This window comes from Uranotaenia lowii, chromosome 3 (assembly GCF_029784155.1).
Source record: "Uranotaenia lowii strain MFRU-FL chromosome 3, ASM2978415v1, whole genome shotgun sequence".
Taxonomy (NCBI): Eukaryota; Metazoa; Arthropoda; class Insecta; order Diptera; family Culicidae; genus Uranotaenia; species Uranotaenia lowii.
The window spans coordinates 14,145,714-14,170,713 of NC_073693.1; the positions used below are offsets into that span (position 1 = coordinate 14,145,714).

At 41.0% G+C, this 25,000-nt stretch overlaps 3 protein-coding genes across 3 annotated transcripts in view; 2 read left to right on the forward strand and 1 right to left on the reverse strand.

Annotated features, from left to right (window-relative positions):
- Positions 1-10,896, forward strand: part of LOC129750939 (uncharacterized) — a 126,831-nt gene extending 115,935 nt beyond the window's left edge. The window contains exons 3-7 of the mRNA XM_055746146.1: positions 1,677-1,797; positions 1,868-2,146; positions 2,208-5,437; positions 5,511-5,737; positions 5,804-10,896. Of these exons, the coding sequence (XP_055602121.1) occupies positions 1,677-1,797; positions 1,868-2,146; positions 2,208-5,437; positions 5,511-5,737; positions 5,804-8,082 (6,136 nt within the window). The 3' untranslated portion in view covers positions 8,083-10,896. The remainder of the gene's footprint in view (positions 1-1,676; positions 1,798-1,867; positions 2,147-2,207; positions 5,438-5,510; positions 5,738-5,803) is intronic.
- Positions 10,897-16,617: 5,721 nt separating this feature from the next.
- Positions 16,618-18,285, forward strand: LOC129750942 (uncharacterized). Its single transcript, XM_055746153.1, has 3 exons — positions 16,618-17,026; positions 17,138-17,264; positions 17,456-18,285. Exons 1-3 carry the CDS (start codon positions 16,797-16,799, stop codon positions 17,915-17,917), a joined length of 819 nt encoding a protein of 272 aa, XP_055602128.1. The 5' UTR covers positions 16,618-16,796; the 3' UTR covers positions 17,918-18,285.
- LOC129750941 (ATP-dependent 6-phosphofructokinase-like) lies at positions 17,959-20,627 on the reverse strand. Its single transcript, XM_055746152.1, has 3 exons — positions 19,487-20,627; positions 19,197-19,419; positions 17,959-19,132 (listed from the first exon to the last, which is right to left on the reverse strand). Exons 1-3 carry the CDS (start codon positions 20,610-20,612, stop codon positions 18,991-18,993), a joined length of 1,491 nt encoding a protein of 496 aa, XP_055602127.1. The 5' UTR covers positions 20,613-20,627; the 3' UTR covers positions 17,959-18,990.
- Positions 20,628-25,000: the final 4,373 nt, after the last annotated feature.

Sequence of the window (25,000 nt, forward strand, 5' to 3'; positions counted from 1 at the left end):
AAGAAGAAGGAAGCCCCGGGTCCCCCGCAAGCTGGTCCAGGTCTCGCTGTTCGGAGACGAGTCCGAGGCAGGGTTACGACAACTTGGTGCACTGAAAAGGGTGTTACCTACAAACAAATCGCAAAACGTACACCACAGATGTGTGAAAAATATCATCGATAAATATGGCAATGATTCATCCTTGAAGGATCTGCCTAGATCCGGAAGAAAACCTTATTACAGTCAGCCCCAGTTGGATGCTTAAGTAGTCACTCATATCAAACGTAACCGATCGGTATCAACGCGTGATCTGGCTTAAAAGTTCAAAACCAGCATTGAGATGATTCAGAGAATCAAGGCCAAGAAATTCTTGAAGACGTACAAGAAGCAGAAGGTTCCTAAGAAATCAGTAGAGCAACAATTTCGAGCAAAAACAAGGGCACAGAAACTTTACCGAACGGATTCTGGACAAAAACAGGTGCATCTTAATGGACGACGAAACCTACGTCAAGCAGGATTCAGGAACTCTTTCCAGGACACAATTCTACACGAAATCCACGGACGAAGAGAAGGATGATGCGATGGAAAAATTTGGGCAAAAGGTTCTTGTATGGCAAGCTATTTGTACCTGTAGGCTGCGGTCAAGTTTTTTTTCACAAAAGGTACAATAAATGTTTACAAAGATGAATGCTTGAAAAAAGATTGCTACCATGCCATGCCAGTATGCCATAAAGATGGTAAAACGACTATAATCGAAACAAAAAAAAAACTTTCTTCTGGACGGATTTGGCATCTGCACATTACGCCTGTACTGCAGTGACTTTCAAACAATAACATCCAATTCGTTGAGAAAAACATCATCCAGGGCTCCGACCGATTGAACGATACTGGGCGATTGCGTGAAGGATCTTTAGGAAGGAAGGAACAGTTTCTCAAAGCATGGAAGAATTCGAGGGAAATTGGAAGGCAGCGGCCAGGAAATGAACAGCAGCTACTGTGCAGAACCTGAACCTGAAAGTGCGATCATTCTTTAGAACATTTTTTTTACTTATTTTAACCATGATATTCATACTGATTTCTAATCATACTGATCTTCAATAAACCGAATAGGAAAACCTGAAATAATAAACTTATTTCATTTTAATTCACAGAAAGATGTTGCTAAAAAGTTTTCGATGCAGTCCTTATAGGTAAAACTAAAAATTATTGATACCTCTATGATGACTAGTTTTGCCTTGAGACTTTACTGTTGATGCCTTATTTTGGTCGCACTTTTAACATCTTTTTTCTTTCGATAGTGCATTGCATAGGGAAGGATCTCCTAAATATCCTGAAATGACAATTTGTGTTGCTGTAAGATTGTGGAAAAGAATACCGTGTACTTTTCAAACGAGTTATTCATTGTATAAAGTTAGTAAAAATCGGTTCAGTAGTTAGGAAGTGTGATATCTGGCGCTCCCACTTTCATCGGTCTTGGGCCTTAGTGTTACTAAAACAAGGATTGGCCTTTAAATGTTTATCACTCTCCTACATTTAGAGCGATCGAAATGCAGATTCCAAATTAGGATTTCAGATTCAGATTTAGATTATAGATTCAGATTTATGATTTAAGAATCAGATTCAGATTTCAAATTCGCATTCAAAAATCCAGTGAGAAAAGCTTTCTGAAATACGTTTTTTTGTTTGCTTTTTTTCAGTTCCCGAGCCCATGCTTCCAAAAGCCAAGGTGAAGATCTTGGTCCAGTGCTAGACGAGGAAGGTTCCCTCGGCGGTTCGGATATCGACGACAAGGAGCTGAGTAATAGTGGTTCAGAAATTGTAAGTTTTATTTTTCGTTTTAAGAAAGCTAGCAGGAACATATGATACTAAATTGTTCGAAAAATTTCAGATCAATCGAAACTCCCCAATGGACGATCGGATCCATTCGCCCCAACTCTTGGTGGAGAAACCGTACAAACCCAAATTCCACAATGCAGCTCTGTACACCAAGTTCGATGCGACCCGATTGATGAGCGAAAAGTTTGGCGTCTCTGGACAGCAACAGCTGCCCGGGAATGGACCTTATCCCACTAACTATTCCCAATCGGTGGCCGGAAACCAACCCGGGGCACTTCCAACAGGAAACAGTGTTCACCCAGGTACCCCGACTGCTGCACATGCTTATTTGGTAAGTTTTTTCAGCGGGTCATAAAATTAAAAAGTTTCACTTATGATTTTTCCGCTTCTAGAACGGTCAAAACGTGGAATCGCTCGAGCAACACATTTCCAAGCTGATTTCGGACAATGAAGCAATCGTGGAGGTCGTGGAAGCTCCACTGCAGAAGAAGTATCATAAGATAACCGGAATAACGCGAGGCATATCGGTGACCTCCAGCGCTGGACAGCAGGGTCCCACTGGGTCTGAGTCTAGCTCGTCTTCGAGTGGATCCACCAATAATGCTAGGATAGCAAATGCGTTGCTCCTCAAACAGCAGCAGCAACACCAGCAACGATTGAATGAGGAACTGCTAATGCAACAGCATCAGCATCATCAGCAACAGCTGGTTCAGCTCCATCAGCCATACGCTCCCACAAACCTAGTTCCGAGTGAGCAAAATGTGATAATCATATCGAATAGGATAGCTTCAAGCCAAGCGAAACCGGTCACCCAGTTGCCGGTCGTAGTTCCGCAGAATCATGTAATGGTCCAGCCATCACAAATTGTCAGTAGATCTCCAAACCGAGGACCAGAAGTAGTGCAATACCAGCAACCGCTGAACCTTAGTAAACCCGTCGTGATGAGCGAAGCTGCGTTGGAGATGGACCACTTTCGGAAACGTGCCAACGAGATGCGTTTCAGTAGAGAACCATCTCCGGCACCATCAACAGCTCAGTTTCATCAAGCATCACCGGCTCCAGTCGTTCCACCATCTCCTCAGATTCAGCCATCACCGGTTAATGACCACCCGCAGAACCCAGAAAAATCTATTATTAAAGATCTGCTTTTGAATTCGGAACGTTTTGGAATCGTTCAAAATCCGGAAAATGAAAACCTGGAAAACCTGTTCACCTGTAAGTCGTGCAATACCATCTTTCGGAACGCCGAAGCTCTGAAATATCACACCATTTGTCACTGCGAAGGCAATAGCAGTGCCCTCAACAGTCCGTCTTCCAGTGCACCGATCAGCCCTGTGGGGTCACCATCGATGAACTTTTTCCGCTCCCGCATGGATAGATACAATCCAACGAGCCTCAAAACCTTAGCCAGAGTATCTTTGAACCCTCCGGCCCCGAAAACTCCTTGCTCTCTTTCAAAGTTGGCCAAATCGAAGTTGAAAGGAACACGAGGGCAACGTCCGGACAACATTTCCGTATTGTCTAAGGAAAGCGGTTCTTCCAGTAGCTCGATGGCTGCAGGTCCTTCTCATACCCCAGTATCCAGTGTGTCACCGGCTGCCGTTGTCAAAGTAATGGAAGCAGTACAAAATCCTCTCCCCTCGCCGGGACCTTTGCTGGGCAATACTCGATTGGTAGATTTCCAAAGCAGTAGTAAACCGGAGAGTAGTAAAGCTTTCCAGGAAAGCAACGTGATATCCCATGTACAAAGTGAAAAGTCTCCGGTGCGGAAGCGATCTGTTTATATGAACGAAGATCAGCTGCCACAGTCCCCAAGGCGGGTACAAAACCACCCGAGCCTGCAACTGTTCGGTGGCAATATGGAAGTGATTGATCGAACCGAAGAACTGCCTGCTCATCGTTACACTTCCGGTGGAACTGTCACTCGCATAGCGCAGGACGTAGATAAGGAGATGAACGATTCGGTTCGCATGGGAATGCATTCGGGAGGAAGTTTTCTCCACCTACCAAAACCTGGACGCAGTGATAGCACTTCACCGGGGCTTCCAGTTAACGCAGCAACATCCAAGCTGGTAGTAACGATCACTCCGACACTGACACCGAACTTTTACTCCAATCACCAGCATCAATCGACGGCTTCATCTGAAAGCGCCTCCAATATCACCCATTTCCATTTTCCACCAATAAACGCAATAACAGCTTTTAACCCACTCACACTGCCACAAGTGTCTGCCTCGCCCGGCCAAGCTACACAAATCATGCATGCAGGAAAATTGATACCTTACGTTCAAGGCATGCCCGGACCCAATTCTATGGCGAGTGAAGTTCAGCTGCATGTGAAATCCAGCCCTCGCATCACTCCTATTGCTGCCACTAGCAACAACGTCAATCCAACAGTGCTTCAGTCGATTTCGATCTCGACTGGTAACCACCATCATCTTCCAATGGTGCCCGGTCAGAACACCAAAATTCAATCTCCCTCACTACTGTCGATTGTCAAACCATCGTCCGTTGTACCACCAGTGAAAAACGGCTTGCACAAGGAAATTTGGTCCCCAGCCAAGCAGGATCTCGGCTACAATGTTCCACCGAAGAAGAGTTTCAATTTTACCAGGATCGCTGATAATCTTAGCCCCCGAAAGAAGGACTCCTTCGAACCGGTTATTAAAAAGGAAGAAATTCGTCATTTCAACTTTGAAAATTTGATTTCCAAATCGGAAATCATTATCAAAACGCCCGTTGTTCCTACCGACGTCAAAATGGAACAACCGGAGCCGAAATTCTCCCTGGACGTTCAACCACAACCCATCTCGGGCAAAGCGAAATTCCTAAGACCAAACTCACTGCCGCTCAAGCCAGGAACCTTCACACCTAAACGGCATCACGGTATCACTCCAACAAACAATACCATGCCGCTAATATCTCCCGAAACTCCAAGACCGTCCAAGTCTTGCCGAGAGCTCTATTTCAACGGCCACGCCTACACCAACATCGGTCTCAAATCCAGCACCAAACCATTCTACTGCACTGTTAACAAAACTCAACCCTTTTACGTTCAAACCCAGAAACAGCTCTCAATGTACAGCAACTGGCAGGTTCACCCGGAAAACGATCCTCACCCACTAGGCCTAAAACCAATAGCCGTCATGGCGTTGTACAACAGCACTCAGCAACGCAATCATCAATATTCGATAGCCGCTTCGACGAAACCCTCACTTTCGGTTGTCAACTCCAGTTCGGCTTCAGTCTGCGTCATGACCACGATGGAAGCGAAAACGAACTTCCCCACCTATCAACCACCTCCCTTCCCATCGCCAAACAGTGCCAACAGCTCCCTGCAGCAAGCACATCTTCCACCACACTTGAAACAATCATTCGTCGGGTTGCAACAATTCACAGCCGACAGCTTCCCCCCACATCCACCCCGAAGCGAGTCCTCAGAGCGGACCCTTTCCGGTGGGTTCGAAAGCACCGAAGAGTACACATATGTGCGGGGCCGGGGCCGCGGCAAGTACGTGTGCAAAGAGTGCGGCATCCGCTGCAAGAAGCCCTCGATGCTGAAAAAACACATCCGCACCCACACCGATGTGCGGCCGTACTCCTGCCAGCACTGCAACTTCCAGTAAGTTCTTAGCTTTTTAAAATACTACTAGGTATGTAAGTAAATATAATTTTTTAATTTTTTGTTCCTACAGTTTCAAAACAAAGGGCAATCTGACGAAGCACATGAAGTCGAAAAGTCACTTTAAGAAGTGTACCGAGTTGGGGTTGAATCCGATTCCGACCATGGTCGATGACGACGGGATGGACGTGGACATCGAGGGTGATCAGCAGTCCATTTCGAGCGAGCGAACGTCGACCATTCCTGGTGATTCAGACACCGGATCGGATAGCGATGGGGAGGATAGTGGTGATGAGAGTGGTGAGTTGAGATTTTCAATTCTTCATCAAAGATCAAGATTGTAAATTTGAATTCTCTCTCTTTCAGATGAATCGAAAAGCCGGCTTCCGGAGCACGAGGCGGCTCACTGTCTGCTATCGCTTTCGATGACCCCACCAACTAGTAGTCAGCAACCAGCAAGTTCGAAAAGCTATCCCAGCCCAATGTCCTACCACCTGCAGCAGCAACAGTACCACCAAGAGCAGCGTAATCGTGTCGCCTTTTCACCGCTCTCATCATCATCGGCAGGTCAGTTGGAGTTGCATTTACACTCACCTCAGCAGCACCCGTTGCTACCAGGTGAGAGTCAACCGAATCGTCGGATCATCACTTTTGCCAACACGCCAAAGGTGGAGTTCAAGCTGGACCAGTACTATGACGATCCTAATTTGAGTAAGAAGCAGTTCGGCAAAGAGGATGACGGAGCGATGCCGATAGATTTGACTAAAAAACCTCGAGAAGCCTTGGAGGTGGGTCATCGGCAACAACAGCAGCTGGTTAATCGTTCGCAACAGGTGATTGTGCGGGTGAGCGATGTGGTTACTCCGATTACCGGGACGGCAAATTTGCTGACTACATTGGTTTCGAATACAGATAAGATACCGATAAACCCCCATGGGTTCATACCTAACGGGAAGGATCAGCTGTTGGTGGGTGATAACAATGAGTACTTCCAGGAGTACATAAAACAGAGAGCCCTCCAGGATACCAGGATGAAACAGTGCCAGATGAAGGTGAGTGGCGCGGCAAATGGTGCAGATGCTGGTGTTAACCAAGCGATGTTTGAAGAGCATCAACTACTGCCGCAGTCGCCTATGGTTATTATACCTGAGGTGGTGCCTCCTCCAAAGGTTGCGGGACCACCTGAAAAACCTTTGTATCGGATGATCAATGGCGGCAGAAGTTTGGAGAGGAAACCACCGGTAGAGTTGATTGCATCACCGGCTGTTGTGAGCAGTGGTGAAGTGATGGTGCCAACAGAGGTTGGTCCGGTTAAACCGCAAAACGTGCCCACATTTAGCAATAGAGAAGAAATTGTGGGTCCGAAGGAAGCGGTTATTGCCGAGAGCTTGGCAGAGTCAACTAGTGTTTCCAGGTTGGATAACGTTGCTGAAGTTCCGGCTGTTCCGTCGTCTGAACCCGTGACGGTAGGGGTTCAGCGACCTAGAAGTGATAGTGTCAAGAATACCGGCGGGACTCCAACTGTTAGTGGAGCAGCGATTGAATCCAGTAATGAAGGTGCCAAAAACGTTGCTTCCGAATTTTTGAAACTAGCTGCTAAAACTGTGAGTGGTATCAGAAAACGGGAAGACAGTGAAAGTGGGACAGCTTCCGATCAAGAGACTTTAGCGGTTCCTAGTCCAAAAGTAAATCCTATAGTAGCCCCGGTAGTTGTGGTTCCCTCACCTGCAAATCCAACTGCTGGCGAATCGCTCGATCGAGGCGCGATCGTCGCTGCCAGAACAGTGGTAGTTGGAGAAGACGGATTCAAATCAACCCCAGCGGGTTCGGAGTTCTCTTCCTTAACTCATTTCCAGGACGACGGAGGTCGACCGGTCTGTGAAATTTGTCATAAAAAGTTCCACAAAATTTCCCAGCTAAAGATCCACATGAACATCCACTACATGGAAAGGAAGTTCCGATGCGAACCATGTGGAACGAGTTTCCGATCGCAAGGTCTCTTCCTGAAACACGAACGATCGGCAACCCACAGGAATAAGGTTTCGATGACGACTACATTTGGAATCGCAACCGATTCAAATCCCCGCCCATTCTACTGCCGCGATTGTGACGTCGGCTTTCGGATACACGGTCATCTGGCAAAACATCTACGCTCGAAGATGCACGTCCTCAAGTTGGAGTGTCTTGGTAAGCTTCCGTTCGGTACCTACACAGAAATCGAACGATCCGGGACCAATCTTACCGAGATCGATACCACCGATTGCGAGAATTCGTTGTCCAGTTTGAAGATGCTGGCCATCCGGTTGAACGTTAAGGATCCCGCCAATATTTTACCTGGCGGTGGTTCGACGACCGGTGATGAAGCAGCAGGGGGCAACGAGACGGACAGTTGTGACGATAATCAGTACGCGGACGAGGAAGACGACAGTCAGCAAGACGAGACCGGCGATGATCAGCAGGATGATTTGGCGGACTCGGATCATCAGTCGCAACCCTCGTTGGTGGTGGCCAACAATAACCATCTGAAACGGAAACCTGATGAAGGCAGTACTACAACAGGCTGGGAAGAGGGCGGCGGCAGCGATCCCAAACGAGCTAGACCTGAGGGCAGTGTTGTAAGTAGTCAGGGATCGGAAGACTCGTAACGGAGTTGAGGAAATCAATGTAGCCTAGGGTCTTGAGAAGCATGACTGTGAGTTGGTGATAATGCTCAGAAAATTTAGGGTGTGCAAAAGTTTCAATCTGAGAGAGAATTCTGCCTGGCTGCAGATTCTACGAGGAGATGTGTAGGGTGCTTGTGCATCAACACACGCTCCAATTGAATTGCACACCTAGAAGGTTAACGCCCAGACTGTCAAACTTTAAACCAAAACATTATGATTCATTCTGTTGTGGGACAAACGAAGGAACACTCTTATTCTGAAAATTAAGAGTAATCAGGTTAAAATCTTGAAGTGAGATATTTGGCCACAGTTGAACGTACATGCAAACCAAGTAACCTTTTTTTTAATTATCTGATTTCTCAAACCGTCATTCAGAAACGAATTGATTGGAATATAACTATGGGAATTTTGGTCTATTCTATCTTCTATTCTTTTTTAAACGTTCTATGTTCTTCTATTTCTCCTTGTTTCATGTTTTGAAACGCAAACCTTCCATAAATCTGTACTAAGAAAAAAGTTGTTCAAGAGATTGTTCTCTCTGTTTTATCATTTTATTGTATTGTACCTTCAAATAATATTAAATATGATCTTGGATGTTGATGCTTAGGAAGTTACACACTCTAAACTTTTAAAGGAAGAGTCATAGGTTCAATTTAAATCTGGGAGTAACAAATTATCTCTATTCGCAGCTCACAGTTCATGTTCAATGTACGACTCTTTAAATGTGCCAAAATAGACAAACAAAAAGTCTTAATGAAAGACATGAAAAACTACCGGTCATCAAGTGCCAACATGTGTTTATAGAAGGTAACAACACACTAGAAGAATGCAAACCGAAATAGTAAAAAAAAATATTTGCAGGCAAACGGTCAAGGTTGTACACACTAAAGTTGTATTCTCGCGCTTTGTTTTAAGCAGCATTACCTTTGATTCTTATTCAATCGAAACTAAGACAAAACAAACAAATCGGGGCATAATTATCAACAAACAAAACTTGAAAAAAGAAAGGGATTTGATGAAAAAAAAACAAAAAAGCGCATTAGTGATATTTCGTTCTTTCTAGCTGTTCTATAGATTCGTTTTGCAAAATAGCTTTAACAGTTTTTAACCTTAAGTTTGCAATCCCGGGCGCACCGATAGAAAACCAAATCGGAATTGCCAGAAATCGTTTTATTTTTCGTTAGTTCTTTAAAACAGAAGCTTAGCCTTCGTTAGGATTTTCTTTCCTACTCCTAAGCAGCGAGGAAATGTGATCATTTAGGATTTGTTTAAGCATAAGTGAAATAATTTGCAATTTGAGAAAGAGAAAATTATAATAAAAAAAAGGGAAAATACTCTGCACTGCGCGGTTGAAAATGTGAAACAGAAATTACTAAGAAAAACCGCAGAACCATAACTTTATCTATTATCAAAAAAACAAAACAAAAAATCTAAACCCGAATATGATTCGGTAAATCACGCGTGCATATTGCATCGAAATGCTTCACTTTAGTTAGTGTTTAATAGTGACATAGGATAAGGGTACCTACCGATAAAAAAAAACTATTGATATAATCTGATTTGATAGAGGAATCGAAACAAAAAAAACCAACAAAAATGAGGAACAGAAATTGCAAAACAACAGTAGTGTGGTACTAAGGCCACAAGCGATCCGTTATTGTAACTACTGATGTATTTTATATTCTATATATTTCTGTATCAAAGGTATTGATGAAGAAGCATACAAGTGGAAGTGGTAGGCACTTTTGTATTAGTTTTACACAAACAATCCCGTATTTCTCTTCCCAAAAGTAATACCGTTTATACCTAACAACGCGATATGTAGTGTAGTAATTCAATCGATTCGCCAATCGATTGTGTTCGAGCCACACACCTATACACAACCATATATCTACATATATATTTATATACACATACACACACCCACGCCAATGATGCGGAACTAACACAAACAAACATCATTAAATATCCATATATTTGTAAAACGTCTTTTTCGAAGTAACGTAAACTATTCGCAACCAATTTTATACTGAAACTGCAAAGAGGGAAGTTAAAAGAAAACCCGTAAAATCAACCATCCAATATTTGCTTTCGAAGGGAAGAAACTCTCATGATCAGACTTGAAAACGGGCTGAACGAAATGAATGATTGCCCAATCTTCACCGATTTGTTAACGAATTTCAAAGTTCGTTGATTCCTACATTTTTTTAAAATTCACATCGATCTTTCCTTTACTTGGATAACTAGAAAATACGCTGTGAAAATCGGAACTAAAATAATTGTAGTCGTACTACTGACAAAAAGTTGATCTTAAAAACCCTCGTATGCTCTAAAAGCTGTTGTATTTTGCATATCATTTAGTCCCAACAAACGGGAATACCCCGTTCGAAATGCGTAAATGGCCCGTTGCAACAGCCCCCGAAAGTATCCATTCAGTAAATATGAGTATATAAAATCGAACGGTTCCCACAAATTTACTACCTATTCATATTCGTGATCGATATACATACAGCATATATAGTCATATTGAGTATATTTTTGTACATTATTTTATTCGGTACCCAGTCCCTTTTTGTCCAAAACAAATCAAACCTTCTAGGTTCCCTTTTTTTCTTCTCCTTTTCCTCTCCCGCCCTAGATCTAACGGTTAAGTGAACAGAAAACATGTGGATAAGATTTAACACAAAAAACAAAGCTGTGTAATAAACAAGATGAACAATTGTGCAGTAAGAGTCAAAGCAAACTCTCATCCAAATATGGCAAAATAAACCTGAAAAATGTATGTGGAATATTGAAAAAAAAAAAAGAATTGTAGTCTCTTTTGATCCGAACGTCCATTCAGTTACGAAAATTGCTGACAGAAACTAGGCGAACTTTCACGAAAAGTTAAAAATCTGCGGATAAGAAACTTAAGAGAAGTTTCTGCAGTTACTTATATAAAAGGTAAGCGTGCCATTAGACATCGAGCTGGGTATTTTTTGTCAGTACAGTCCTAATTTGACTGTTGATTCCCTGTTAGCATTGCCAGTTTTCTGACCACGTTGATATCGACCAACTGAAAGACACATGTATTTAGGTAGAACTATCAAAATGTGATCCCCATTGGCTGTGTTGGGATTTGAATCGATTTGAAAAAAAAAAATGAAAACTGGAACAGTATTTTTCAACGCCTGTGGATAGGCAATAAAAAAGCACCGTTTAAAAAACGGTTAAAAAAATAAATGATGATCAAGCCATAAAAAGATTAAAAGGATAAAAAGGTTGATAATAATAAATTGACAAAATAAGAAGAAAATGATAAATACGACCAAGAAGGCAAAAATGACAAATACCACTTAAATGAAAAATGTTCAAAATTACAGTAATGAAAAAATTAAAAAAAAAATGACGAAAATGATAGAAATGCCAAAAAACCGAAAATGATCACAGAAAGTACAAAATTTAAAACAAAATTTACAAAAGACAACGCCGAATGTTAAAAAAAAACTTGATTAACAAAAAATTACAAAAAAACGACAAAATTTACTAAAATAATAGAAATGTCAAAATTACAAATATGACAAATAAAGACCAAATGCCAAAAACCAAAAAATGGCTATATCAAAAAGAAAAAAAAATGAAAACAACGAATAAAAAATATTATAAATATAAATTATAAAAATGATAGAAAAAAAAGATAATCTAACTAAATAATACAAAAATAGATAAAATCTAAAAAAAATAACAAAAATTGTCAATAATGACAAAAATTTACAAATATCAACCTACCAAAATAGCAAAAAATATAAAACGGATAGAAATAACAAATAAGACAAAAATTATCGAAAATTGCAAACATGACGCCTTCAAACATCATACTAGACTCCCTGAGTACGGCAACCTTGCGTCAAATTAACAGAGTTACTAACGAAAACGGCCGTATGTTGGATCTCTTCTTTGCTAGCGATGGGTCTCGCGTTCCGACCATTGAATCGGCTCCTGCTCCGTTCGTTAAGGCAGTTCAGCATCATCCAGCTCTAATGGTTTCGCTCGAGGTCACTGGATAGCATGCTTCTGTCGAAAAATCAGCACCTTTCTATCTAGACTTCGAGAAAGCGGATTTCGATGCTATCTCCCATATCCTGGGCACCATCGACTGGGAATCTGAACTCAATCTATTGAATCCCAATGCTGCGGCCGAAACCTTTGCGCATATCTTAAATTACGTTATCGACCGCCACGTGCCAAAACGAATGACTTCCGGAAATTTGCGGACTCCCTGGTTTACGAAGAAACTGCGTCGACTGAAGACGGCGAAGAGATGTGCTCTTAGAAATCACCATAAGCTCAAATCCTCCCAAACTAAGGATGTATATAGAAGACTGAACTCCGCTTATAAAAAAGCCAGTAAGCGTTGTTACCAAAATTACTTTTTTCGAGTACCTTTCGAGTGACCTCAAGTCCAACCCAAAATCGTTCTGGAAGCATGTCAAAAGTCAGCGGAATGAACCTGGTATTCCAACTCGAATGTTTCTGGATGGCAACGCTGCGAACTCTGATGGCGGAATCTGTGCTCTCTTTGCTCAAAAATTGTCGAGTACCTTTGCTACTGCTCCAACATCCCCAGAACACGTGGAGAGTGCTGTTAGGAATGTTTCGCCACTCGGCTTCAGCATGAGCACGATTGTAGTAGAGGATGCGGTCATATCTAAAGCAGCGGCAAAGCTCAAAAACTCCCTCTCTACTGGCCCGGACGGTATACCATCTACCTTTTTAAAACGATATATGCCTGTTTTACTGACACCTGTAAGACTCGTCTTCCAAGCTTCTCTTGACAGAGCCACCTACCCTTCACTGTGGAAGGAAGCCTACATGTTTCCAGTCCATAAAAAGGGGGACCGGAGAGATATCAACAACCATAGAGGAATTTCTGCTTTATGTGCAATCTCCAAACTATTCGAATTAGTCGTCATGGATCCGATTTTCTCGTACTGTAGGCAAAATTTTTCAATCGATCAGAACGGTTTTATGCCCAAACGCTCTACGACAACTAACATGTTGACATTCACCTCCTATGTACACGAAAGTTTTGCTGCTAAGTCTCAAACTGACGCCATTTATACTGATTTGTCAGCAGCGTTTGATAAGGTGAACCACGATATCACCATTGGTAAGCTTGGGCGCTTAGGATTCTGCGGACCTTTACTTGGCTGGTTCCGCAGTTACTTAACTGGACGAAAATTGACAGTTCGCACTGGAGACACTCTCTTCAGCCAGTTCTCTGCTTCCTCTGGTGTGCCCCAAGGTAGTCACTTAGGACCGATTATCTTCTTAATCTATTTCAACGATGTGCTCACACTCCTTGACGGCCCGAAACTTTGTTATGCTGATGATCTTAAACTGTTCTACGCCATAAACGGTCAGGACAACATTGATTTTCTGCAAAACCAGTTTAATCTTTTCGCACAGTGGTGCAACATCAACTGCCTGCCTTTGAATTGCAGTAAATGTGCAGTTATCAGTTTCTCTCGAAGGCGGCAGCCTTTTTGAGCGGAGTACTTCTTAGGAGATGAGTCCATTGCACGGGTGGACCACATCAATGATTTGGGCGTAATACTCGACCGTAAGCTGGAATTCAAAACACATACGAACTACGTCGTCGATAAAGCTTCTAGAAGCCTTGGATTTTTATTTCGAGTGGCCAAGGAATTCAAGGACGTGTATTGCCTGAAGAGCCAGTATTGCAGCATAGTTCGATACATCCTCGAATACGCCTCAGCTGTCTGGTGTCCTTACTACCAGAACAGTAATGAGCGGCTCGAGGCTATCCAGAGGCGCTTTTTGCGTTATGCCCTCAGACACCTTAACTGGCAAGACCCGTTCCACATGCCAAGCTACGAATATCGATGTCGTCTTATAGACATAGATACTCTTCAAGCCCGAAGAAATGCAACACGAGCTTCTTTTGTCGCCGATCTACTGACATCGCGTATCGATTGTCCCACGCTACTGGAAGCTATTCCTCTTAGTGTGAGACCCCATGGACTGAGAAACCAGGACCTTCAACTGTGTGTACCAATTCGATTGAATAACTATTAAGCCAATAGTGCATTCATCGGTGTAATGAAAACGTTCAACCGCTTTTCCGAGCTCTTCGACTTCGACGATTCGCGGGATGTTTTCCGAAGAAATGTTTTAAGAATATCAAGAAATCGCTAATTAGATGTAAATGTTATGTAACTTTAACTTTAAGTCGTCATTTGGACCTATACTTGGTCCGTTGACTGAATAAACAAATGAACAAATGACAATAATGTCAAGACTGACCAATGATAATAAAAATGACAAAATGCAAAAAAAAAACGAAAATGAAAGAAATGGTAAAAATATGACAAAAGTTACAAAAACGACAAAAGGATAAATATGAAAAAAATACAAAAATCACAACAGTTAAAAAAAGATAAAATAGACTAAATTCATAAACGGGACAAAAATTAAAAAAAAAAAAGAAAGCAAAGGAGGTTAGGACAGTGGTGGTCGGCAACCTTTTGAGTCGGAAGAGTCAAAAAATTAAAATTTTCAAGAGCGACATGAAAGATTTATTGTTATTGGTTTTAATAAAATAAAAACAAAATATATGAATGATCAATAAACATCAGTCTTACAAAAATAACTTAAACTGATTTTCTAACCCATGAATATTTCTTTTAAATCTGGATTCTCATCTGGATCGTCAACTCATATAACATTTTCAATCAATTTGTTTGTTTGTTTGTTTGTTTTATTGAGTTTATAGAGGCATTAAATATTTTTTTTCTTCTATCAATTTTAATTCGTTGGCAAATATCGCGCCAAGAAGTTTTAAAATCCATATCATGATTGGATGAATACTTTGCATGATGTTAAAGTGAAAGATTTGAACATATTTACATAAATAGACCCCCTTATTCTGCGCCGCGCGTGAGGTGACGATAGTCGAGTCGAGAAGGAGTCACGTGAGTCTTGTCACCTTATTCCCGAAGCCGATGTGACAGAGATTCATGCTCAGCTGACTACTAGATTAGGGTAAGAACTCAAAAAGTTCATTCTAAAAGATGTTTCTCGCCTAAAGCGACTACTGGAATCGAATGACTAGGATGATTCGACTATCGTCACCTCACTCGCGGCGCAGAATAAGGGGGGAGTATTTATAATATCTTTGGCAAAGAGAAGCTTATAAAATAACAAAGTAAAGGGAAATAAATTTTCTTAAACTTATCAAGCTTTTTGTGACATTTCCCAGATTTAGCAATCCTTTCAAAAATCCAGGAGTATGAGGTTAAATTCAACTGATTTATATAGCCGACCTTAAACGATTTACCATATGAACTTTGGTTGAATAGCATTTGAATAGAATTTGCATTTAAGGTTAATGATAAATTAAATCTGGATCTCTATGCTGATGCTTCAATATCAGTGATAAGCAAAAAATTGTTAAATTAGGCTTCAAAAAAGGGTATTTTGCCATTTGGCCCTTTCCGCTTTTTCCTACAGTGGATGCAATTTTAAAGTTTTCTTCTGGACCTATGAAAATCCGTGTGCCAGGTCACAAGACAATTGATAAAAATAAAAACACGTCAAAGATTATAAAATAGACAAAACTGAAAAAAACGTACAGAAATGATAGAAATTACTTAAATGTGAAAAAGACAATATGACAAAAAAAAGACAAATATGATAAAAATGATCAATAACATGACAAAAACGACTAAAAGGACAAAAATAATAAAAATTTCAAATTCCAAATATGACTAAAATTCCAATTATGACAGAACGATAAAAATGGCAAAAAACAACAATGACAAAATAAAATAAGATGACAAAATTGACTTAACCAACAAAAAAAACAAAACTACAGAAACTGCAAAAAATACAATTTCTATTTATTTTAGTTAATTTTTCTCAGTTTTGTCTAGAGTAATCAACTAGGCTCCAGAAAAGAATCTAAATTTCTTCCTCATCCCGTATCGGGCTGTTGACTGTTGATCATGCGGCCAACCTGTGTTGTCGAGATTCGTTATCCTATATGCACGTTTGCCTTTCGATGCCAGGTAGCCATCATATGATTCATTATTCTACTTTCCTCCATCCACATATCCTTTGGATAGGTACCAACCTACTACCAGGGATCAATCAACAGTGTACCACAAAGCAAACAAATTTCGGCAGAGTGTTTGGTAAAAAAATCATCCCAAAACCAACCTGCCACGCCTTCGATGCGTGATGAGTGCGCATGCAGTAATCTGCGGGTAGCTTTTGTCACCATACTGCCGATCGAAGCTGGAGGAACAGTTTCAGAAGGTCGCATTTCGGCTGTGGGAATCATTTCGTAATACCTGTGTCGAGAGTGGATAGAAGATAGAAATTATGAGTGTATTGAAAAAAAATTTCGACCCTTTGGTAAACCACGTTGCTAAGAGTGGGGGAACTCAGCTTTCGAACCAGGATAATCTTTCTTGGTTGACCCTCGTCTTCCAGTCTCTCAGTCTGTCATCATCCGTCTCCGACCGAGGTCTGGCCAACTCTAGCGCTGGTCTAAGCGGGCGCTCCCGCAACTTAGTGGTGTATTTCGCCGAGCCGAGTGTGAGCTGTTTTTAAGTGATAAGCTGTTTGTGTAACGGTCATCCCAAAAGCCATCGCTTTTGTGTGTGGTGACTATAATCTGATTGTAAAATAAAATGGCTCCACCCGTGCTGCTGAAATTGCCCAGAGGTTTCTCCCCAGGGAGAGCTTCACCGAAAAAGCTGATCCCGGCCAAGACCTCGGCGGTCTCCGATGGACCCACTCGAATCGAAAAACCAACTGAAGGACTGCATCATCTTCAACAAAAGCAGCAGCAGCAGCAACAACAGCAACCTTCATCCATTCCCCGAGTAGATGTTGTCTATCTTACCTACAACGCCCAAAGGTTAGTCCCGGAAAGCTTATCTGTTTGGTTTTCTTTTTTGTTTAGAAATTATAAGATCTGCCAGCTTGAAAGTACCCGTAATAATACAATTATCAATCCATTGAACCGTAGATTACAACCGGCGATTTCGTTGGACAACGTCTGCACCGTAAGCTTGTTCGAGCTGAAGAAGCACCGTGAAACCAAGAGGACACAGAAAGCCGAAATGAGCTACGACGCCTACAAACACTACCAATGGGTGAGTTACTCGCACTTTGTTCTGTTATCATTATTTGCTAGCTACTATTGTTATCAGTTCTCTTGAATCAAAAGATGCGATTTACCTCATCTGTTTCAATCTGTGGCAATTTTAGATAGAGAATCGACACCTAGGTGTCGCTAGCTGCTTTAGAAAAGATTATCTCAATAAGCCTTCTGAACAAATTCCAGTACAACTCCATGCTCACCAACGAACTTCGGCACCAGGCCGAACAGAACGAAACGAACGCCGCCAACTCGAACTATCCGTTGTTACTGAAAATCTTCCACTGGTACATCGAATCGGCCAATCTGGACGCCTTCGTCGTGGACCACGCGACCACCAACCCACCAAAAGTGTACGAAGCTATATCGCTGATCATCGGAGCCGAGGTGGAGCACTGGTACTGCGCCAAGGCGGGCCACGCCAGCATTCACGGCAGCCGGGTTCGGATACGGAGTACCCGCTGGGAGAGCACCCACGCCGAACAGGCCAAGGCACGGATCACCGACTGCCTGGTTTCGCCACTCTCGAATGGCGGAGACACCACGACGAACAGCAGTACGAATCTTTCCGTTCCGAGCCAATCGTCCCGTTTGGCTGCCTGTTCCAAAAGACTTTCCCTCGGTACAATCTGTGAAGAAATGGATTGAAGGTCATCCGAGTTTTTTTTTTTTGGCTAAACGAGAATCTATCTATTTATTGTACCATTTTATTAGCAACTTTCTGTTTCTCAAGACATTGTAACATTGTTTCATTTATCTATGTTGCATAAACACATTTTCGTTCCATTGCTGCTAAAGCATTGGTGAGATATTTAGTATTTCTTTGTGATTCATTTTTTAGAACAACAAAATAAAATTCTTTATTTATTTTTATAACATTGATTTTGCTTTCTCAAACTCACCATGTGAACTGAAAGAAGAGACGAATCTAAACAAAACAGGCAAAATAATACTTTGTTCTACACAGAAGAAGAAAGTTAACAAAGAAGGGCAATTGAAATAAATATTTAAACTTAGTGGCGAATGGGTTTTAGAGTTTTGTGTAAACTTTGTTGGGATGCGCGACGGGTTTTTTTGTCATGATGAGGAGAACGAAATTAACTAAAACTACTATCGATAGTGGGAGAGTTTAAAAGCCTTACAAAATAAACACACTATATTTTAAATCTATAGCAGTAAATTTGCTACTTGGCTAAACAAAACTGGCTAATAGGTATTGTGCACAGGGGCACATTTCAAATCATATTACAAGATCAATTTTCAATATCTTCTGACATGCGCCTAAACAAACAATAGAGTAAGCATAATTAATTGATATCTGATTCTGAACGACCCTGCCTGCATTATATATTGTTTGTTGTATGGCCGCTGGTTTGTTTGATCGTTCGTTTTTTGAGGTATTTTTCTTTGGGTACTTTTTTGTGAGACATTAGAATGCCCTAACAGTATTACAGCGTACGGGACTATGCAGTAAAGTCTAATACCGATTTATGATGTTTTGGTTATTCTCTTATCAGCTGTTGTTACCACAACTGGACCATTCCTTTTATCTTATCCGGTTCTTGCATCTTTTCCAAAAGTTCGTAGGTGCAACATTTTACTACTCCGATCAGTAGTTGAACACATTTACTACTACCGAATTAAGTAGTAAAATACTTTGGTTAGCTTGGACCTACTGTTATCGATTACTTTTCTCATTCTGATGGCTGGGTAGAACATGCTTAGGCTACCGGTGAATCGGTGGACATTTCTTCGTCGACGGTGATGTACAGACCTTCCTCCTCGTAGGTTGAATCGTGCTTGGCCAAGATTCTCAGCAGGGGACGCAACTTCAACCACCATTGTGCCTTGGGGATACGTTGACTAAAACAGATTCAAAACCATTAGAATGCATTTAAAACTTAATCCAAAGTTAGTAGATCTTTACTCGAAGTTGGTTTCCGAAATCAGCTCCTTCAGAGGTGAAAATTTGTACTGGCGGCGGACCAGTCCCAGCAAGCAGGCACTCTCCGGCGATTTCGCATTGATGCTGCCGTCCGGTTGGGTGTTGGCCTTCAGCTGTTCGACCAACCACTCGACGCACTTGGCCGCCATCTTGGTTCCCATGTTACGATCGAACGGAGTCGGCGAGCCACCCTGCTGCATGTGACCTGCAATCGACCAATAAAACAATTATTGTGATTTTGGGATACATCAACAGTCTTAACGCTAACTTACCCAACACATTCATTCGGGTGCTGAACAGTCCCTTGCCCTCCTCCGAATACAGCCGGAAGATGAACTCGGTGTTGTAGTTGTCCGAGGCCTTCTCGTTGCGCAGAATCAGACCACGCTGCACTCCGTCGCCCATCTTGGAAGCCATATGGTACACATCCTGCTGCAGATCCTTGATCGAGAACTTCTCCTCGTAAATATAGGCCGCATCAGCGCCACCGGCCAAACCAGCGAGGGTAGCCAAATAACCGCAGTATCCACCCATGGTCTCGATGACGAAGACACGACGCTTGGTTCCCTGAGCAGACTGACGGATGCGATCACAAATTTCCGTGATTTCATTCAAACCGGTATCAGCACCCAGCGAGAACTCCGTTCCGGGCACGTTGTTCGAAATAGTCGACGGAATAACCACAATTGGAATACAGAATTCCTTAAAGTTATCCCGTTGATCGGCCATCTGACCAGCGGCGTGATAAGCCTCAAACCCACCGATAATCAACAAAGCCTGAATTCCAAACTTCTTCAACTGCGCAGCGATTTCCTTAAACTTGCCCTCCGGCAAGGTACGCTTGGTACCCAGGAAAGCACCACCCTGGCCGACCCATCCGGTCACATCGGACCAGTCCATCTTGTTGATGTTACCGGAAACCAAGCCCTCGATACCGTCATGGACACCCATCACCGTATCGCCACGGTAAATGCAATTTCTCACAAAGGACCTCACAGCAGCGTTCATTCCGCAAGCCGGTGCACCGATATGCATGACGGCCATCGTGTAGCCACCGACACCGCGGCCCTGCTCGTCGAAGGCGCTCTTCGGGGGCTTCAGGCGGGTCAACATCTTGTACGTTTCCAGGTTCCGGGCGAACGAACGCCCACGCAGCTGAACGGCCAGATCCCAGTTCTTGTCGGCCATAGCTTGGGCTACGGATTTGGTACGCTGGACACACTCCATCAGAGGCACCCGGACGGCTTGGTTACCATCAAGGGAGACTACACATGGTTCGGTGTTCTCGTCGGCTTCCATCAGCGCCAGCACAGCCTCGGCTCCCATGCGACAGCCCTGTGGATAGCGGAAAGAATAGGAAAAAATTGATGAAATGTTTTGTAAGGTATGGTTAACCATCGACCTTTGACGAAAAAGCTCTTCTACCAACTGATGTCAGATAATTCGAGGTTTTACTAACCTTAAGTTAGAAAAAATACTCCAGGCACATAAAAATTGTATAAGTAAAATGCCTTAATAAAACCATTTGTTAATAAATATACAAACATTCGAGGTACTTAAACCCTAATCTTCACTGTTCGAACCCCTGTACAACATGGCAATTATAAATTTCATCACTGAATTTTGATTACTACTACTGAACAGTGGCCTCCAACCTATTTCTAATAACAGAACTCTTGTGACCTTTTAAACAATATTTTCCGGGTAACCTGTGTCACAACCAACCCTCAGATTAAAACCATTACGTTCCAGGTCGACGAATAAGAATTTTCACACCTTTACATACCCGAATATTAGACACCACATCGAGGTGCCAGGTTCTAAAACTCTACTCTTCTATTCCTCCCAAAGAACAAGCGAACCTTGAGCCCACATCTGACGGTTTTGACAAGATATTTGAGCACGAGCTCAAGAAGCTCCTTTGGGTTTCCTTAGTCGCTAGTACAGTCTTCACACGTTAATTGGACCTTGGACTTGATTATACCGATACATCCAAAGATCAACAAGGTGGTATAAGCTACGGTCCTTTGCTACGCAGAAGGTTCAGTCCTTTTTTGAAACTGTCTGTGCTGTTTGACTTGTCTCACAGCAGACCAATAGAGCTAAGCTGAGAGATCGTAGAGCTTTTGAAGGCTTCCCTAATGTATTACAACACAAGAAACTGTCTACAAATGAAATGTGGCTTCGAATATTTCTTTAACGACAGTTTAAATAAAGAAGTTATACGGATTTGAGTGCGCAATTTTTCGCGTTAGATTCCATCTGATGGTTTAGCTAGATGAAGCTAGGCGACGATTACATAGAAACATCGATCAGATTAGTTGGCTTTTGGTGCATTTAGGCATTTTGTGACCTTGTAACTAGATCCGAATACGGAACTCCAGTGTGGGTTTAATGAAAATATGTCACTTATGAGTCTAAGGATTTCTATAAGATTTTTATCGCCGTAAATTTATGATTCGAAATTTTATATGGCATGTTCGGCCTTAGAATCCTTAGAATATTAGATTATAATGAAAAACGCACAGAAGTGGCTCCAGAGAGTGATTCAGTTATCACTGTTACATGTGCTCTTGGTTCACCATTTGTTTTAATAAATTGTGCATGAACATTTCTTAAAGATGATTTAGTGCGAATTGTGGTGAAAATTCTTGCGAACGTAGGTATTCATGTTAAACAGGAAAATATCGTAAATATCTTAATAATTTTGCCAGTTTGTGACTCAAATTTCGAATGCTGATTGAAATATGTGCTTCTTTGGTATTTTGCGACAAACAACTTTTAATTTGGAGCTCGGAACAGAAATTTTAGAAATCTAGGATGAGACTCTAAAGTGACAAACTTAATTACGAAGGAACTATATGATATAGACAAATAGTGTCTTATTATGAGATCAAAATGAAATCAGAAAATGAATCTTTTTTTAGTTATACAGCGTATCAAAAGGTTGTCATTTTAAAACTACAACTGCGTACACGCTAATAAAATTAAACATATTCTTACCGTAAAAAGTACATATCTACTCTGAAGTTCGACAACTTCTACGTAAAAGTGAGGTTCAGAAATGACATACTTTGTCAGGTCTTTTTGTCTTACAAAACCCTCTCTGAGAAACAATTACAAATTCCAGTAAATTTGTAGTTCGCGGCGTCAGTCTGTGATTTGCATATGGGTATTTTTTTTCTTGAATAATTTTAGGAACCATTGTTTGCCTCCTTAGGGTTTCCAATGTCACCGGCCAATCACTATTGAATCTCACGGACAACCAGCCCCAGATATTTTATCTCAATGACACCAGCTCAAGCTAACTAACTGATGACCCGAAGTGACTAATCCAATCAGGATTGCTTCCTGTTTATCCCACGTTCTTTTACCAGTTAATCAGGATGCCCAGCAAAGAACTTCTCGACTGAACCAACGAAGCCACCTGGTCAAAAATAAAGGCCCGGAAATAATGGAAGTGATTATCCAATCGAAAAAACTTTACTATATAAGTGGAACTTGTCTACTACAGGACACTCAAGGCTTTTTAGCAATAACTTCAAAAATATTTTTTCGTAAGTATTGGTTTCTCCACTGTTTTGAAGAGTATCAATATTATGATCACACAAAAATATTAGAAGTTGAAATAAATTTACAACATATTCATGTGGTAAAAGATATCATTTTATGTTAGTTTTCACTCATTTCCAAAAGTGTTGTCTATGGCCGGACACTACGAATAACTTCACCAAAGTTGTCACCAATGGCACAAAAACGTAGCATCAAATCACTTGTACAGTTTTTGTGAGTACGGATTTTTTAATTATTGAACATCCTATGAAGCCTCCCATAGAAGTTTTTTGACAAACCAGAATGAAAAATATCTTTTGAAAAAACGGGGAAAAAATTGTCTATGACCGGAGAGCAAAATTCAAAGTTTCTCGGAAGACTAAAATTTTTCCGTTTTTGAATCTTTATATCTTCCGCTAACCATTCGGAGGTGCTATAGAGATGAAAAAATGAAAGTTTCGAGTTGAAATCATGTTAAATTTTGAATATTTTCTCGCTCGGTCAGAGACAAGTCGGATTTTTTTGAATTTTCCTCATTTTCGTTTGAACTTCCGATTTGTAATCTTATGTCTATTGTAGTCGAAAGATTACCAACCAACATTTATGTATAATTCACATATTACAAGCTGAAAAAAACTGACCACAATACAAATGCAAAATTAGGCGATCCTCTCCGTTCTACTAAATATGCAAAAGCTTTCGATGCCTATCATTGGTTTACATTTACAGATTGGATAACCATATTTCACACATCATATCAGGCTGCTATTTACATTATTTCCTTCTTTTTCTTCTTCTATTCTGATTGTGGATTGATTAAATGGATGACGCGTTTTCGATGTTTTAATGTTGTCCGGCCATAGACAAATTCCCCCTACTTAGATTTAATTTTATAATTGATAGACAATAAATTAAATAAAATTTGAATCAATTTGAAAGAAAATATCCCTGCTTCTAAAGTTCTAATTAAAATTCAGAAATTTTCTAACTTTGTGTAATTTTTACATACTTTTCAGTTCACACAGCATTACGTTCTTGTACGTACTTTCTAAATACTGGTATGTACCAGTAGACTGAGTCGATTTAGGGTCATTTTTGAATTTCTCAAACCCTGGGGTCTCAAAAGCTTCGTTTTGGTCCAAAACTAATCCATGATTTTTTGCAGAATTTTTAAGTAACGTTTACATGAGTAAATTTGGACTTTTAGGTTTGTATGGAAAAATTGAATATTTCGTACTGAAAAATCAACATCATTTTTGTTTCTTCTGTGCAACCGAGCTTGCTAATGGTTTTTGTTCCAATTTATAAATTCTTCAAAGGAAATTTTCCGCTGAAGAACTTTGTCGAAGACCGTAAACTCGTATCTTATTAGACAAAAAAGTTATTAGCTGTTTAACAGAGGTATGTCTTTTGGCATTGATAAACAATAAATTCAATTGACACCACTGCTGGGTGCCTTGCGAGGTATTGCATGACTAATTTTCATGCAATACTTCGCGGGGCACAAGCAGTGATGTCTATTGAATTTATTGTTTATCAATGCCAAAAGACATACCTCTGTTAAACAGCTAATAACTTTTTTGTCTAATAAGATTCAAATTTACGGTCTTCGACAAAGTTCTTCAGCGGAAAATTTCCTTTGAAAAATTTATAAATTGGCACAAAAACCATTAGCAGGCTTGGTTGCACAGAAGAAACATAATTGATGTTGATTTTTCAGTACAAAATATTCAATTTTCCCATACAAACCTAAAAGTCCAAATTTACTCATGTAAACGTTACTTAAAAATTCTGCAAAAAATCATGGATGAGTTTTGGACCAAAACGAAGCTTTTGAGACCCCAGGGTTTGAGAAATTCAAAAATGACCCCAAATCGACTCAGTCTAATGTACCAGCCTTGCTACATAATTTTTTGTACCATCATTTTTACATACTAGTGGCTTCCGGTATTTACGGTTTGTCTTGGCTTCTTTCACTTACTTTTGTGTAGAATTTTCTAAGGGCGTAGAAGCCAATTTGCCATGCCAAAAAGCCAAAAATGACTCACCTCGAGAATTCATTTTATAAAAGAGCATGGTTCAATGAGCGCTTTTGCTGAAGACACTTATTCGTCTATCTCTTATAAGGTATGTACTCAAAAAAATGCAACACTTTATTTTGAGAACAACTTTTGATTTGAACCAAATATTTTTGGATTTTGATTTTAAGTAAATACTTTGATTCTAAATAAATG

Coding starts and splice junctions, on each gene's coding strand:
- LOC129750942 (XM_055746153.1), top strand. CDS start 16,797: ATGGCTCCACCCGTGCTGCTGAAATTGCCCAGAGGTTTCTCCCCAGGG. Junction 17,027..17,137: donor CTTACCTACAACGCCCAAAG/GTTAGTCCCGGA, acceptor ATTGAACCGTAG/ATTACAACCGGCGATTTCGT. Junction 17,265..17,455: donor CCTACAAACACTACCAATGG/GTGAGTTACTCG, acceptor AACAAATTCCAG/TACAACTCCATGCTCACCAA.
- LOC129750941 (XM_055746152.1), bottom strand. CDS start 20,612: ATGGTTAACCATACCTTACAAAACATTTCATCAATTTTTTCCTATTCT. Junction 19,420..19,486: donor CACCCGAATGAATGTGTTGG/GTAAGTTAGCGT, acceptor GGTCGATTGCAG/GTCACATGCAGCAGGGTGGC. Junction 19,133..19,196: donor ATTTCGGAAACCAACTTCGA/GTAAAGATCTAC, acceptor AATCTGTTTTAG/TCAACGTATCCCCAAGGCAC.